General features: G+C 44.7%; 1 protein-coding gene across 1 annotated transcript in view; it reads right to left on the bottom strand.

Annotated features, from left to right (window-relative positions):
- Nucleotides 1-4,606: 4,606 nt before the first annotated feature.
- Hcfc2 (host cell factor C2) overlaps nt 4,607-17,363 on the bottom strand; it is a 96,859-nt gene continuing 84,102 nt past the window's right edge. The window contains exon 15 of the mRNA XM_030245241.1: nt 4,607-4,851. Coding sequence (XP_030101101.1) covers nt 4,622-4,851 — 230 coding nt within the window. The 3' untranslated portion in view covers nt 4,607-4,621. The remainder of the gene's footprint in view (nt 4,852-17,363) is intronic.

Raw genomic sequence — 17,363 nt, 5'->3', positions numbered from 1 at the left:
TGGGGCTCTCACCCAGGACCGCACAAAGGCTTAATCCTAAAGCTCCACCTCCCAGCCCTAAAATGGTTTGTTCCCTGGTCTGTGTGCATAGGAGTGTTGCAGAGCCATTCATGTTAGGTTTGGCGTAATCTAAGGAGTGTGCCACACCTCAGGACGCAGCAGGTAAGGCTGGAGGCCAAATCTTCTAAGGCTGGGTGGGGCATGGGCTCCTGGCCAAGGCAGGTCTAGACTGTAGCCCCAAATCCCTGCCTCACGTTGCAACTATCTGTCTGCTTGGAGCCAGCGTGCCTTGGGGTAACATGTGGTGAAATTATTTCAAATGTTTATGAGAAGTAATGATTCCTACCAGATATTGTGACACAGGCCTCATAATTCCAACATGTAGGACAGTGAGGCAGGAGAATTGCTGTGAGTTCTAGAACAGCTTGAACTATATAATAAGACTGTAGTGAGAGTTTTGGTTTTGTTAAAAATCCAGTATATGAATGCTTTTGTTTTAATCTCCGGTGTGGAATATGGGGCTGCTTCAGTTTGTCCACAGATGTTGACTATGACTGTCTCGTGCTCTAGGGAGGCATGGTTTTTCCCAGCTGTGCCCCCCCCCTTCCCACTGCTGTTCCATTTGCTATTGCTGGATTGTTGGACTGCTGGATATCCTGATGTAGAAGATTGGACTTTCCCCAAGGAACCCATTGATCCTCATCATCAGGAAATAGCCTACAGAGGTCTACGCCCCCTTTCTCCTCTAACCTTCTTTCTCTCCTACCTAGTGTCAGGGGTGGGAAGAAATTAGGGTAGAATAAGGTATAAGAGCCCAATACAATAATAAAACAAATATGCCAACACAAGACCCTGTCTCAAAAAAACAAACAAGGGCTGGTGAGATGGCTCAGTGGGTAAAGGCACTTGCTGCCAAACCTGACAACCTGAATTCAATCCCCAGGACCCACATGATGGAGGGAGAGAAGTAACCCTTGAAAACTGTCCTCTGACCTTCACACACTCATCAAGGCCAGAAGGTGCACACATGCATGTACACACACACACACACACACACACACACACGATAGATATCGAGATAGATTGGATAGATAGATGGTGTCTTAGGGTCTTACTGCTGTGAACAGACACCACGACCAAGGCAACTCTTATAAGGACAACATTTAATCATGGCTGGCTTGCAAGTTCGGTTCAGTCCATTATCATCAAGATGGGAGCATGGCAGCATCCAGGCAGGCATGGTGAAGGAGGAGCTGAGAGTTCTACATCTTCATCTGAAAGGTGTTAGTGGAATACTGGCTTCCAGGCAGCCAGGATGAGGGTCTTAAAAGCCCATACCCACCCTAACAAGGCCACACCGCCTAATAGTGCAACTCCCTGGGCCGAGCATATACAAACCATCCCATTTACTAACACACACCTGTTCACTTGTCACTTTGTTTATGCCTATGCCAATCTAAGGAGGTAAGATTTCCTCATCTTTTTTCCTCAGGTCAAAATGACAGCTGAGAAATCACACCTGAACCCAGAGATCCCATTCAACAGGTGTATGAGGTCACGGGGGATTGAAGGATTGAAGACATTTCACTTAGAAATAACACAGATCTATCTGGTGTGCCTCGAGGGACAGAAGAGGTGGGGGAAGTTACTATGGAGATCATCTCAGGGAGATTCCAGGTTAAAAAGATGCAGCGGGGACCCCTAGAGGACATGCCACGAGCATGTCTCCGTGTCACCTCCCACCTGCATGCCATTCATCTGAATCACCTCCCTAGAGAACATGCCTCCCTAGAGGACCCCTAGAGGACATGCCACGAGCATGTCTCCGTGTCACCTCTCCACGAGCATGGTCTCCGTGTCACCTCCCACCTGCATGCCATTCATCTGAATCAATTTTGCCAGAGAGCAATTCAGTCAGGCCATTAACTTATCAGGAGGTTCCGTTCAGCAGAAGCTGTAGCTGGAGTTGGCCCCACAGTGATAGCAGGCAAAGTCCCACAATTATTGTCTTGCCTAGACTTGTGCCTAGATGGACCAGTGGGGAGTACCAAAGAAAAGCAGCAAAGACCAGGTGACTGGTCAAGCCGTTAGAAGCCATTATTGAATGTCTGCATCCTTGCAATGGGCACACACACAGGGATAGGCCACCAAGGTGTGTCTACAATCAGAGTACAGGTGTAGCGTTTATAGTAAACTTTAAGGAATGTGGTTAAGGCCTGGGCTACATCTCTATCAATGCCCCAGCTTTCAGAAGGAAGTACACAGCTAGCCCCAGGAGAGGCTGGGCAAGGCACTCACCCTGCGTCTCTCAACCAGGACACAGAAAGGAATTAGGAAAAGCAAGTCACTGGGCGGTGGTGGTGCACACCTTTAATCCTGGCACTTGGGAGGCAGAGGCAGGCTAATTTCTGATTTGGAGGCCAGCTTGGTCTACAAAGTGAGTTCCAGGATAGCCAGGGCGACACAGAGAAACCCTGTCTTGAAAAAAAAAAAAAAAGAAAGAAAGAAAAAGCAAGTCCTTGATCTGGTGGAGACAAGGGCAGAGCCATGGAAATAATAACGGTCATGTGATCAGACAAAGACCAGAAAGCACTAGAAGCCTTGATAGAAAGAAAGGACTGTGCTTCTAAGAAATTGAGTTCTGAAAGGGAGAGAGGGGCAGATCTCAAAGCCTTGGAATGATATACCCTCGAAGACAGATTTTATCCAGAGGGAGTGGGAAGTCATTGAAGGGGATTGGGCAGGAACTACCTGGAGAATAAATTGGAAGAGTTTTGGGGTGAACCCTTGCAGGCTTCAAAATGACCCAAGATATTCTATACACACACACATAACTATATATATATAACTATATATAACTATATATATATATATAACTATATATATATAACTATATATATATATATATAACTATATATATATAACTATATATATATATATTGTCTGATCCTGAATCTTTCCTTTTAATTTCCAGGGCACAGGGTTGGGACTGCAGAGAAAGCTCACTGCTTAAGAGCACTGGCTGTTCTTTCAGAAGACTCAGGTTCAATTCCCATCACCCACTGTGAGCCAACCTCACAGTGGTTTGTAAACTCCAGTCCCAGGGCATCATTTGCCTCCCTGCCCACTCTGACACTAGGCACGCACATGTTGGACATACATATAGGCCGGGAAAACACCTATATGCATAACATTTGAAAGTGGTGTGTGTGTGGGTGGGTGGTGTGTGGAGTCATCAAGGGCAGAGTCCGTTGCTGAGGGCAAGTTGGGCTCCATCGGTATGTAGAACTAGTCAAACCCATTCTGATTCTGAGGCCAGTCCACACATAAGGGAAAGAACATTGGACATCCAAAAGCAACCAATGTCCCCTCAGGGAAACTAAATGTACTGGGTAGAACAAAGAAAGCAGAAAGAAATGAGAAGTCAGGAACAGAGCATCGCTTGCAAGACACACTTGTTTCCTCCTTCCTTCTTCTCTGTGACCACAGCATTGTTAGGGGAACAGCTCAGTTACCAAAAAAGAAGTGGGGGACCAGAAAAATCTTTTAGCCATGGGCTCGTCAGAAAAGACCAACTCAGCCATTGCACAGGGGCTCTTCTGGTACCGATAGGCATTTCAGCCTAGTTCTAACTATCCTGTCATTGTTGGGGTAGCCTTAAAGAGGACAGAAACGAGAAATTCCTTTCTTGCAGTCAGGCGTGTTTACCGGCTCAGATAAAGAGCAGAGACTCCGGCATTTTCCCCTTTTTGTAAGGGAGGATAATTGCAGGCAGCTGTAGGACCAGATACTACGTAACCATTTCCTCCAGGTGGCTGCTGCTTTTCTCTTTCCCTGCTTTGTTTTTATTTCGACTTTATTTCCTCTCTCCGAAACAGAGCAGGCCATCAAGCAGTTTTTTATTCTTTAAATTTTTATTTTCAAACATGATTGCTTTGCCTGTGTGTGCCTGTGCGGCACATGTGCTCGAAGAAGCCAGATCAGGATGTTGGTGTCTGGTCCGTGGGTGTAAGCTACTATGTGGGTGCTGGGAGCCAAACCTGGGTCCCCTGGATGTCGGTACTCATAACCAGCAAGTCATTGCATTAGTTCCTTTGTCAAGGATTTTAATAGAAATTTGAACAACCAGAAGTAGATGCTTTCTCCCACCCTACCCCGTTCTTTCTCACTCTTCTTTTCCTTCTTTTTTCCTCCTCCTCCTCCTCCTCCTCCTCCTCCTGTTTTTAAAGTAAGGGGCTCACATAGCCAAGTCTGTCTCGACTGTGTATATAGCTAAAGATGACCCTGAATAGGTCCATTTGCCTCCACCTCTCAAGTACCGCAATTACACACAAGCTCACATACACCCCTCTCCATGTTACATAGCGCCAGAAACTGAACCCCAGCCCAGTTGGATCATTCCACTCCCCGAGCTACACCCCCAGCCCCTGAGCACAATTTCTAGTCGAGTCTGAAGAAGGGAAATAGCCAGATGAAGGAGGAGAGGCATGCAGATGCCTCAACACCAGAACCATGCCTGGGCGAGTGATGAGAAAGAAGCCAGGAGGAACCTGGGAGGGGTGGGGGTGGGGCAGATTACAAAACACGGTCGGCTTTCCGTCAAACTGTTTTGAGTTTGATTTTATCTCTGGGTTTGGGGAGCAGGGGAGTATTTAATCTCTAGAATTGAATAATTCAAACAATTTATTGATGATATCTCTGACAGTTGGCAGGAAGGTAGGATGGGATGGGGCAGGAACGCTGGCAAGGAGCCCAGTTCTTTGGCCGGGTGGGACTTGGGACTGAAGCCCTGTAGCAGAAGGGGTGGCATTCCGGAGCTCAGGTAGCATCCATGGGATCTGCAAACAGTTCCTGGGGGGGAAGACAGAGACAAGAATGTGAAGCAAGGAGCTACTGCCCTCCCCTGGCAGGTTCTGGGCAGATTGAGTCATGCGTTAAGCAGTGCACACTGGTTCCCAGAACCGAGCCTGCTGCCTGGAAGCAACGTCAGGAGTTTCCTGCGGCTGGCTCTCCGCACAGCTTTGTCTTTGGCTCCGGTTAAGTGCTGTGCTGGAAACTGGAGTGGGGAAACTGGCATTCTTCCTCTCCCCATGGTACTGTCTACGACAGACAAACAACATATGGAAGCTTGAGATGTCCAAACAAGGCTGCGGGTGTAGCTCAGTGGACAGGGGGCTCACCCAGCCTGTTGGAAGCCCTGAGTGGGGTCCCCAGTGCTACACGTGCTGGACATGATGACGCAGGCTTGTGATCACAGCACTTGAGGCAGAGGCAGGCATTCTGGGCTTGATGACAAGAAGCAGAGAACCTCCTGGAACAGGAGTGTGGGCGGAGCATGCAAGATGAGACCCAGTTCTGAATGAGACTTTCCTGTCGCTTTGTACGTGAGGAAGAGACACTGTCTAGCCTCTCCTTTCTCCCGTGCTGTGACTAGCCATCTCTTAGTGGAGCTTTTGAAGTGATGAGAAAGTAGTGATTTCTGAACGAAGATGACTGCTGAGCATGATATTGTCTCAAAGGGGAAAAAAGGTCAAGGGCTGGAATGATGGCTTAGCAATGCTCCTGCACAGGGTCTGGGTCCAGTTCCCAGCACCGACATGGCAACCCATAACTGTCCGTAACTCCCACTGCAGGTGTAAGGAAACCAGTGTCCTCTTCTGGCCACATGTGGTACACATACATACATGCAGGCAAAAACACTCCTGCACATAAAAATAAATAAATCTTTGGAAAAAAGAGATTACATATGAATAAAATTAAACTGATAATTTCCAAACGCATCACGTCTTAAAATCAAATTCCGAATCCTTCCAAAGAACAAAGTAGTTGAGAGCAGTTAACAGCGATAATCTGGCTGAGAAAAAAAAATTGTCCTCATTTTCTTTGATGAACTGATAGAAAGTAACAGAATGTCTAAATCCAGCACTCAGCAACAGAGGTGTGCGGACAGACGCAGGTGGATCTCTGTGAGTTCTGGCCAGCCCCATCTATATAATCAGCTCTAGGACAGCCAGGGAGACATAGAGAGACCTTGTCTCAAAAATAAATAAGTGAATACACAAACAAACAAACAATTGTGCTTTCCAGTCCCTTAAAACAAAAACAGTTCCTGAAAAAAATAGTATTAACTACTCCCTAAGCCCAACCACACATTCCAGAATCGTCATAGCCAGGAGATAGTCTGTTCCCCCAAGAATAAGAGTAACACACATCTCTTTAGTGATTTCTGGTTTTTTTTTTTTTTTACTTGAGAATCACATTCCACTTTTTAATAAAGCATTGAGGCTGTGAGTTGATCTGCCTATAAGCACAGGTTATAAATAATAGAGTGGAATATCATACCTAGCTGAAAGAATAATTATTGTTGTATCAATAGTACACTCTTAACCCAAACTATATAGAAATACATGGGTTCAAAGGCACTCCATCCTTACTGGGGCAGGCTCCTTTGGCTACTCCTTTGGTTCTTTCAGTAGAACTCAAGCCCTTTTTCGTTTCCAGACTATCTTTGATAGCCACAAACTTCTGGCAGGATAGGAATTTCTGTAAGGTCCTGATTGGATTCTCTCTAAGCCAGTCAGTGATCTAATTTCCTCTTGCTAGTTCTTGGCTTATGTGAGATCATGTGTATGTGACACATATGTAAAATCAGGAGACGAGACCTTTGGGTGAGCGTGAGAATGTGTTCTCAGATCTCAGCTGTGGGGACCTTAGCTGACTGATGGCTGCTTGACCTAAGGTCATACTTTCCAGGAACCAAGTCCAGCCACCGGCTGACAGGCTTACTTCTAAGACATGAGACTCTTAGGTTCCCTTTTGTTTTGTAGCTACCGATGCATTATATTCATCCTTCAGCAGGGTAGAGAGATCGCCTCCACTCTTTTTCATGGCCGTGTAGTATTCTCTTTAAGGATTTGCTGTGACCTGTGTGCCTCTGTCTATGATCATTTCAGTTGCTTTCTCTATCTGCCACATAAAACATGGGGAAAATGTCCCTTGAAATGTCACCTTTAAATGTCAAATTACTATGCTCTTACTCTTTCCATCTCCCAATCAGAGTTACATTTCAGTAGAGGAAATAATTTTTCAATATAGCAATTAATTATTTGCAAATTTTATATAATGTATTTTGATCATATTCATCCCTCACTTGTCCCCCCAACCCCTTCTAAACTGACTCTTACCTGTCTACTGCCCCCCCAACCTCATAGCCTCTCTTTTTAATAACCCATTGAGTTTAGGGTATGGGGCCATCCACTGAAGCATGACACCCTTACCAAGGGTCACACTTGTAAAGAAAACTGACTTCCCTCCCCCAGAAGCGATTAACTGCCCACTGTTGCTAGATATTTGATCACATTGTAAACCCTGAAATTGTGTTATTTACTGGAAAAGAACTGCTTTTGGTTGTGGCGTGGCTCCGTCTTAGCACACACCTTTAATCCAAAAGCTTTCTGCTTGAGTATTATAAACAGGATTAAATAAAGTCAACCCTGGGTCAAGAGGCAGAGCAAGCAACAGTTGACAGGAAGTGAACATAAGATTATTAAGAAAAAAAACCATAGAGAGTAAGAGGGAGTCAGGAGGATGGATAGAGAGACGCAGATCACAGAAGGGAGGGGCATTGGTTGAGTGTGAAGGAGGTTTTTTGAGATGGAGTAAGGGAAGGGCATTGTTTCTGGGGCTGAGAAGGAAGGTCAGCTGGGTACTCTCTCTGCCTCTCTGACCTAGCAGGCTCTCACATCAGCATCTGGCTCCCAACTCTTCATTGGTAAAATCAAATGATTAAGATTTTATTAAACACAACAGCCCACAGCCCCTCAGCTCATGAAACCATCCCCCTCCATGCTAGAATGTTGGCTGGCTTGATCTTGTGCAGACAACCAAAGTCTCCCCGAGTTCATGAGGGCAATAATTCTGTCATGTACAGGAGACAGTTTCCACTCAGGTCAAACATGACCTCTGGCTCTTACAATCTTTGTATCCCCGCTTCTGAAATGGTCCCTGAACCCTGGACAAGGGGGTGGGGAACAAACTTTAAAATGAACATCAAAGGCAGTTAAATCAAATACTTTTATTTTGGTGCCAAACAAAACAAAACAAAACAAAACAAAACAAAACAAAAAAAACCCTCAACCATTAGTCTTCAAGATCCATCTTCCTTCTGCATGGCCAGGTTGATGAGAAAAGAATAAGAGTCAGTATTCATCTACCATTCAAGTCCTTATTTATTTATGTATGTATTTATTTATTTAATATATGAGTGCTTTATCTGCATGTACACCTGTCTACCAGAAGAGCGCATTAGATTCCATTACAGATCATTGTGAGCCACCATGTGGTTGCTGGGAATCAAACTCAAGACCTCCGGAAGAGCAGTCAGTGCTCTTAACCACTGAACCATCTCTCCAGCTCATCAAGTCCTTTTCTTTTTAATTTTTCTTTTTCATTCTTTCTTTCTATTTTACGTTTAATGTGTATGGGTGTTTCTCCTGAGTGTATATTTGTGCACCACAAGTGTGCAGTGTCCCAATGAGGCCAGAAGAGGGCATCAGATCCCCTGAAACTAGAGTCACTGATGGTTATAAGCATCCCTGTGCATGCTGGGAAAGGGAGCCCTGGGTCCTCTGCAAAGGCAACCAGTGCTCTTAACCACTGAGCCGTCTCTCATCACCTCATTGTCTATTTTTCAGATAGGGTCTCATTCTGTGATGCACTCTGACCTGAAATGCACTTGTTACCTGTGGGTGGCCTTGAATTTACATAGAGCCTTCTACTTCATCCTTCTGAGATCTGGTCCTTGTTGATAACACTAATCTCTGCTACCAGTCTAGATGATTCTTTCAGCTTACTGTTGACCAGTTTGAGGCAGTTCTCATGGCTCCCAGTTGACCTTTCTCACTATAATAGACCTCAATCCATACATAGGAAGAGTTGGGAATTCAATTGTGAACTACCCTAATTGCATGCCACCCTAATTGCATGCCAGATCTAACGAAAGTAACTAAAGGATGGTTTTGAGGACACACTGGGCCACTTTGAGCTCAAACCATATCAGCCTCTATTCTCACTGGGCCAGAGTGATGCCTTGGCTCTCACGGAATCAATGCCAGTTCACACCCAGGGTCTCAGAGTCCCCAAAGGGAAATATCTCTCTCCCCAGTGGCAGTGTGATGGTCTACTTTCCTTATTTTTGGCAAAATAGCCAATAGCATCAGTCCATATGGAGGAAGGGCTGTAGATTCAGAGGTTTCAGTCAAAGATCTACTGGGCTATGGCAAAGTTGCATAGTAGTCTAGGAGCTGGTGGCAGGGGAATCCTGCTTACCCCAAGGTAACCAGGTAATGGGGAAAGGAAGCAACTGGAGTGCAAAGTCCCCTTCTAGGGTATGCCTTGATGACCCCATGTCATTTATCTCTCAAGGATTCTACTACCTTAGAAACCACGAACTGACAGCCAAGCCTTAACACACTGCCCTTTGGGAGACATGTCTGTGCCATGGGATATTAGAATGCCACTGAACAACTGCATGTGGAGACCTGGGTGAAAGTTTAACAGGGGCAACATTCTTCAATGGACCACCCTTCGTTCCTTTCCCAGAAGACTCTGCCTCCCTTTCCTCTAAGAGATTCAGGGCTTCTAAAGTGCTGGCTCTGACTCCTAGTTCTAGGCTTCTGTTCACTAGATCATTTGTGCTTGTGCCAATCAAGTCCACATTTGGTAGGCTTCCTATCTGATTCACTTCCAGGAATGAGCACTGAGCCAGTGCCACCGGTCTGGGCCAATCAGACGGCTGCAACCATTGCTTTCCATCATGATGTCATCTACCCTACCTTTGGCCTGAGGCAAGAGCAGTGAGTCAGCAACAGTTTCCAGGCCTCCCCAGCAACAGTGTCCAGACCCCCCAGTAACGGTTACATTATGTCCCTAGAGCCCTAGCCAATCCCGTAGACCCCCATACCCCTAGAGATTGAGCCAACCAATCAAGATAAATGTCACCTACGCCTCCCAGGAATTCTGATAATCTGCTTTAAATTGGGCCTGTGAGCTTACCTGGGTCATCTCCATCTTGGTAAATGGTAGACCCCCCACATGCTGGACTAATGCAGAATAAAATGCTCTTTGCTTTTGCACACTATTTGAGTCTGGGGTATCAATCTTTGATGAACTTCATTTGGAGGCTCATCCAAGATTTGCTGTACTTGGTTGTCTTCCATCTTTTCTGGCTCTGTGTTTCTGTTTTGGGTTTACTCTGGAGGCTGAGAGGAACAAAGTAGACCTGGCCGGGGGCAACAGAGGATGTTCCTAACCCCCTACCAGAAACAGGAGAACTTGTTAGTTCTCATCTGATTTCTGAACCAGCTGAATTTTTGTCTTTGGGCCTCCCATGTGCAGGGAAGAAGACAGTCTGAGATAGACTTGTTTGTCTAGACAAACTAACCATCTTATGCAAGAGTGAATGGCCCACCTATAAAGTAGGATGGCCTGAGGAGGGGACTTTCCATCGCCTGGTCATTCACAGGGTGAAGGTTTAGTTTATGAAGCCAGTGCTCACCGGGACCAAGTACACACTAGTGAACAACTTGTTGATATAAGAATTAATAAAAGGAGAGAGCCAAGCATTTCTCCCTCCTTTCCTGTAGGGTAGATAAACAATGGCAGGGATGGAGTTCCAGAACCAAGTTTGCTTACTTGTGCCTCAAAAAGATTTGTGCCTTAAGGACACAGCTTTAGAGTGAGAGAGGAGATTCTTCTGGACCTGAAGGTGAATTTTGTGGTCTTGAATGTCAAAGAACCAACGAGGAGGTTACTGCCAACCAAGATCACCATGGGGGTCTTAGGTGTGCAAAAGGAACTGGGAAGGAGGGGTGGAGAAGAGGGGCAGTGGGCAGGGAAGAGACTGAGGACTGCAGACTTTTAGGAATCCAGGAGCCTAGAAAGGGCTTTCATCTGGCTTATCTCAAGGTCTCCAGCCTTGACTGAGACATGAGAGATCAGATACTACTGAGGTTTACCCCTACAGCATAGCTGTAGCCATTTTGTTCCATACCTGCCAGCTATTTCATAACATGCCTGCCAGTCATTCTCACACATACTACTACTACTACTAATAATAATAATTATACAACTCAGAGCAGTATCATGCTGACCACATCCTGTTATGTTCTGCATGTTCTGTATAAGGCTTCTTTCTTTCTTTCTTTCTTTCTTTCTTTCTTTCTTTCTTTCTTTCTCTCTCTCTCTCTCTCTCTCTCTCTCTCTCTCTCTCTCTCTCTCTCTCTCTTTATTTTTTTTGTGGTTTTTCAAGACAGGGTTTCTCTGTATAGTCCTGGCTGTCCTGGAACTCACTCTCACTCTGTAGACCAGGCTGGCCTCGAACTCAGAAATCTGCCTGCCTCTGCCTCCCGAGTGCTGGGATTAAAGGTGTGAGCCACCACGCCCGGCCTGTATGAGGTTTCTTAATCTTAAGAAATTCTACAAGGCTTTATGAACTGTTATGTCTAAAATGGCTTGAGTCAGAGCTGACCACCAGGCATCTGCATATGACCACTTCTTTCACCTGCATATAAGCTCATTGTGGGTTTTGTGGGGCTTTTTCCCTTTATAAGCCCACTCTGAGAACAGACTGGCACCACAGATAGGCTTCCAAGTCCCTTTTGTGGTCCTGAATATTCAGTATTAGGTATTCAATAAATTAGGTTCAGTATTAGTATTCAATAAACTATTCTTGCTTAACTGAGATTGGTGTTCCTATGATTTGTGTGACAATTCCTGAACTCCAACAGTTATATTTAGATCAAATAGTTGAGTTATAATTAATGGCCAACTTTTTTTTTTAAAGACTAATGTATTTACTTTCAGAGTTGAGCAGAGATCTTTGCCAAAGATTAAGGCAGGGAAGGAGACAGATGCCATTTAAAGTCAGGGCTGCCAAAACTTTTCACCCTGTGCTGTTAGCCTCAGAATGTCAGTGCGGTCAACAGGAGTGGCCTTTGTGTCCTTAGCTCAGGCAAAGCTGTCGCTGTAACCTGTGTGTCAGAAGTGTTCTTTATAGCAAATCTGCCAGGAGACTAATAATGTGCAGCCTAGCTGTGCGACCTTCAAAATTAGTGATTAAAAAAAGTTAGCCAGCCGGGCAGTAGTGGCACACACCTTTAATCCTAACACTTGGGGAGCAGAGGCAGGCAGATCTCTGAGTTCAAGACAAGCAAGGGCTACACTGAGAAACCCTGTCTCAGAAAAACAAAAAACAAACAAACAAAATAACAGAAAGTGAATGAAACCAAGGAGATATTCAGGGTTTTCCTCAACTTCTATGTAAAATACCAACTACGAAAAGAATGAAACTCTTACCCCATCACCATTTTAAATTGATTGTTAAAGAATCGATGGATCTAAGCAAAGATTCCATGGCTGCAAATACCTTAAAGAGAAAGACAGACAGACACTATCCACTTCTTAATAGAGGTAGCACTGAAGGAGGCCTCATCAAAATCTACACGTACAGACAGTGTAGTTTATTCAGCTAGAAAAACACTGTAAGCAAGAACAAGGGAAGGTCAGGTGTGGTGGCATATACCTATAGTCCCCCTGCTTTGGAGGTGTGAGACCAGTCTGGGCTATGTGGCAAGTTCCAGGTTACATAGTGCAGGCTACATACATGCAGAGGATTATATAGTAAGAAGACCCTGTTTTTTAAAAGTGTGCATGCATGTATGTGTGTGTTGAATGCTTTTAATCCCAGCGCTAGGGTGGCAAAGGCTGATGAATCTCTGACTTCATGAGCTAGCCTGGTCTACTTATTGAATCCCAATAAGCAAGGGTTACATAGTAACACATTGTCTCAAAAAAAAAAAAAAAAAAAAAAAAGCCCTGAAGAGGTGGTGGGGGATATGAAAGGGAAACTCTCAGATACAAGGTAAATGAGTAATATCAGATAGTATTATCCATTCACAACATGACCAGTCTTTACTTGGATCCTGTGATAGTTAATCTTGAGCCAGTCTGATGGGATGTAGAATCAACTAGGAGGGCTGGAGAGATGGCTCAGTAATTAAGGACACTGGCTGCTCTTCCAGAGTCCCCAGGTTCAATTCCCAGAACTCACTTGTGGCTCTGAGCCATCTGTAACCCCAGTTCTACATCTGGATCTACAGGCAGCATGAAGAGAGAGCCGCCCTCACCTGCATATAGACAGCAATCCACTACTGGACCTGGCTTGGATTCTGAAGTCTCAAAGTCCACCCCCAATGACAGGCTTCCTCCAACAAGGCCACACCCCATAATCTCTCTCAAGTAGACCAAACATTCAAATATTTGCACCTGTTGAGGCCATTCTTGCTCAAACCATGGCAGAGAATAACAGGTTTATAGTAAGCAACAACAGGGGCAGTTGGAGGGGTGGTTCAGTAGTCAAGGTACTTGTTGCCCTTACAGAGCACACAGGTTCAGTTCCCAGCACTCACATGAGGGCTCACAACCATCCATAACTCTGTGACTCCTTCTTCTGACCTCCCTGGACACCAGGCACATACATGGTATACATGTGCATAATAATATACATATTATACATGTAGGAATATACATAATCTGATACACATGTAATTTATATACTATAATAGATATAAAATATACATGTTATACATATATGTGATATTCATGCATAATACATATATTTTGGGTATACATACTCCATATATTATTAATTTGGATTACATACATTATACATATACATATTATACATATAATTTACATGTTATACATATATACATGTAGGAAAAACACTTATACACATAAAACAAACCATGTTAATTAAATAATAATAATAATTAGAGAAAGGGTGATTGAATTACTTGTTGCCTAATGAGGACCTGAGTTTAAGTCCCTAGAATCCATGTATTAAATCCAGGTGTGATAGTGAATGCCTGGAATCCCAGACCCTGGGAGGCAGAGAGAAGACAGTCCCTGAGGTTGCTGCCAGGCTTTAGCCAAATTGGTGAGACTGTGTCTCAGAAAATATGGTGGAGGGCCGGTGAGAGGGCTCAGCAGATAGAGATGGCAAGCTGAGTTTGATCCCTGAAACCCGTGCAAAGGGGGAAGGAGAGAAGTGGCTCCATTAAGTTTCCCTCTGACGTCCATGAAGGCCCCATGCATGACATGATCACCCTCGTCCCTACCTCCCAAACCTGCCCACCCACTCTCTAGTCAATAATTTTTAAAAGGAGGATGGATGGGTGATCAAGAAAGACACCTGACAGAGACTTCTGGCTTCCACACACACAATCACCCACACTCACTCACAGACACATGGGCATGAACACACATACACTACACATATGCACACACACAATAATCAGGAGTTGATAACAACTGAAGCTGAGACAAAGCTATACAGAGCTCCCTCTGCTACTGTGTTCAATACGATGGTGTCACAGTGACCAAAGCCTGCTAAGACCGAATCAGGGAAGAAGCATTTGTTTTCTCAGTTTCTGAGGATTTTGACTCCATGTCCACGGGCAGACCACCATGGCAACAAGAGTACACACGAGAAGGCATAGGGCTGTCTGATTTATGGGCAACAGGAAGTCAGCCACGCCTCCAGTGACGTACTTCCTCCAAACACCCCCCCCCCCCATATACACACACTTCCTACCTTTACTTCTTACTAGTATGACCATCGTAGCCTGAATTCATCAAGGGATAAATTGTTCATCAGGTAGGTCATTGTAGATCAGGTATGATCTAATTGTTTCTAAAAATGTAGACACACACACACACACACACACACACACACATACAGATATGCTTCAAGAATCATTTGCTAACTTTCTAATCTCCTAATCTCAACAAGCTGACAAGGTAAACACCACAACTATTCTTTTTACAACTGTATTTACCTGAAAAATATCATCAATTAAAATGTTCCAGAAAGTTCTGTAGACAGCATTTTTATAATGTTACTTTTGGAATTAGTTGAGTAGAAATAGTTTGTTTAATTTGGCTATGTTTTCTTAGGTCTCAGTAAATATGTTTGAATTCTTTCTAAGTGAGAAAATAATGATTATAAATATCTAGTGCCAAGTGCTGGATGTTTTGTTCGTTTAATCCTTTCCACAGCCTGTGAGGTTAGGGCAATTGCCATGTGTTCAATATGAGGACTGGCAAAGATGAGGAGACAAAACTCCGGTCACTCTGTGAAGGGTGGAGCTAGGGTTTGGGTAGGGTCAGGTTTTGCTTTGCAGTTTGTGCGTTTTTCCCCCTCCTGTACTAACCTGTAAGTTACATGAACTATGCAATATAAAGTAGGTTATATGAAGGCATTCTTATGAATCCTATCTTAGAATGGTTGTTGGTTGTTTTAAAAACAAAATCCCAACTGTTCAGTTTTACCAAATGAAGACTCAGGGGCCAGATGCTGTGGTGAAAGCCTTCGAGCTCAGAGAGACAGAGAAAGCAGCCAGCTGAGCTTCCAACTCCACCAAAGTTCCAGACGGAAAGAGCTCTTCCCCTTCCCCCTCCCCTTCCCCTTTCCCTTCCCCTTCTTCTTCTTCTTCCCCTTCTTCCCCCTTTCCTTCTTCTCCTTTCCCCCTTCCTCCTTTCCCCTCTCCCCCCCCCTTCCCCCCTGTCTTAAACACCTTCAACCCAAAGACCCTCCTTTCTCTTTCCTGGGTTTTTTTCTTCTCAACTGATTGCTTGCTCCATTTCCTGATTTTGTTTAGATCTCATTTACAGAAAGCTCTTGGATTTAAGGTGTGTGCTAGGGCTGAGCCACACCACAACAAAAAACAGGTTGTTGTTTTTTTGTTTTTGTTTTTTATTCAGGTCACCATCTCAGGGTTCACAGTGTGATCAAATATTCTGTAACAGTTATTACAGGAATGCTTTCTACTTATTTATTTAGCATAAATAAACTTTTTCTTCACAATTAATTTATTTACTTACTATTAGTGTGTGTGTGTGTGTGTGTGTGTGTGTGTGTGTGTGTGTGTGCAGATCAGAGGATACCTTTGTAGAGTTTGTTTTCTCCTTCCATCTTTATGTGGTTTCTGGGATTTGAACCCAAGTCCCCAGGCGTGAGTGGCAAGTGCCTTTATCTACCGAGCCATCTAGTTGGCTCTCCTTTGTATTTTAGAGCAGTACTATTTTGGCAAGGGTCCAATCATTTTCATAGCTGGCCAACTTTGTGCCTTCGGCCACTCCTGCTGAGACTTAGAGCAGAAAGCAAGGTTCTCCAGTCATCCTTACGCCTGACCCACTTTGTCTCAGTGTGATTTTCCCAGACTTGCTGAGTTTTTATCATCCTGCAGAGCTGCAGAGTTTGTCAGCTTTCAGCATCTGTGAGGCTTAACTTGAATATATCAACTGATGGACGTAAGATGAACAAGTACCTGGTCAAACATTATCGGTTCTGAGAATGTCCACGAGAAAGCTTCTGGAAGCTCTTGAAGACCCTGTAAAGTGCCCTGCCTTCTCCACTGTGGGAGAGCCACCCAGTCCACTGAGAGTCTGTGGGACAACATAGGTGAAGGAGAAATTCTTGCTCTCTCTCCTTGAGCCAGAACTTCACCTTTCACCTGCATGAAGACTCTTGGACTCTTGCTTTTTAGGCCTTTGCACCCAAACTGAGTTACACCAGTGAATTTCCTGGTTCCTCACCTTGCTTACATGGACCCCCTTGGCCTTTGTAATCCTGTGAGCCAGTTTCCCTTACAAATATCCACAGTGCTGTCCTCTCTGCTTCCTGCTCCCTCTCCCATGCTCCCCACCGTCCTCCCTCACTGTTTCTGTTTTCCTGGAGAATGCTAACTAACGTGGTTTCTCTGTGTCCCCTTCACACTTATTCAGAGTCCATTTGCATCTTGAATGGACCTAAGTCATTTTAATCCTAGATTGTCCCTTGAGAGGCTGGTATTTATTCTACTACTAGATAATATGTCTTATTTTTCCCCCTCCCCCTCCCTCTGGATCTCCTTGTCATCCTTTGGACAGGATTGATGGATCTGGGGTAGGGAAATTCTACTGGGCAGGGCTGTCTTGGTCAAGGCACCTGCCAGAGTATGATCTGAATTCAATCACTGGGACCCACATGGTAGAAAAAGGTGGAGGTGGAAGAGGAGGAGGAGGAGGAGGGAGAAGGAGAAGGAGGAGAAGGAGGAGAAGGAGGAGAAGGAGGAGAAGGAGGAGAAGGAGGAGAAGGAGGAGAAGGAGGAGAAGGAGGAGAAGGAGGAGAAGGAGGAGAAGGAGGAGAAGGAGGAGAAGGAGGAGGAGGAGAAGGAGAAGGAGAAGGAGAAGGAGAAGGAGAAGGAGAAGGAGAAGGAGAAGGAGAAGAAGAAGAAGAAGAAGAAGAAGAAGAAGAAGAAGAA

This window comes from Mus musculus, chromosome 10, assembly GCF_000001635.26.
Source record: "Mus musculus strain C57BL/6J chromosome 10, GRCm38.p6 C57BL/6J".
In the NCBI taxonomy this organism is placed as follows: Eukaryota; Metazoa; Chordata; class Mammalia; order Rodentia; family Muridae; genus Mus; species Mus musculus.
Note: the sequence above shows the minus strand (reverse complement) of the source record. Positions and strands in the feature narration are given on the sequence as shown.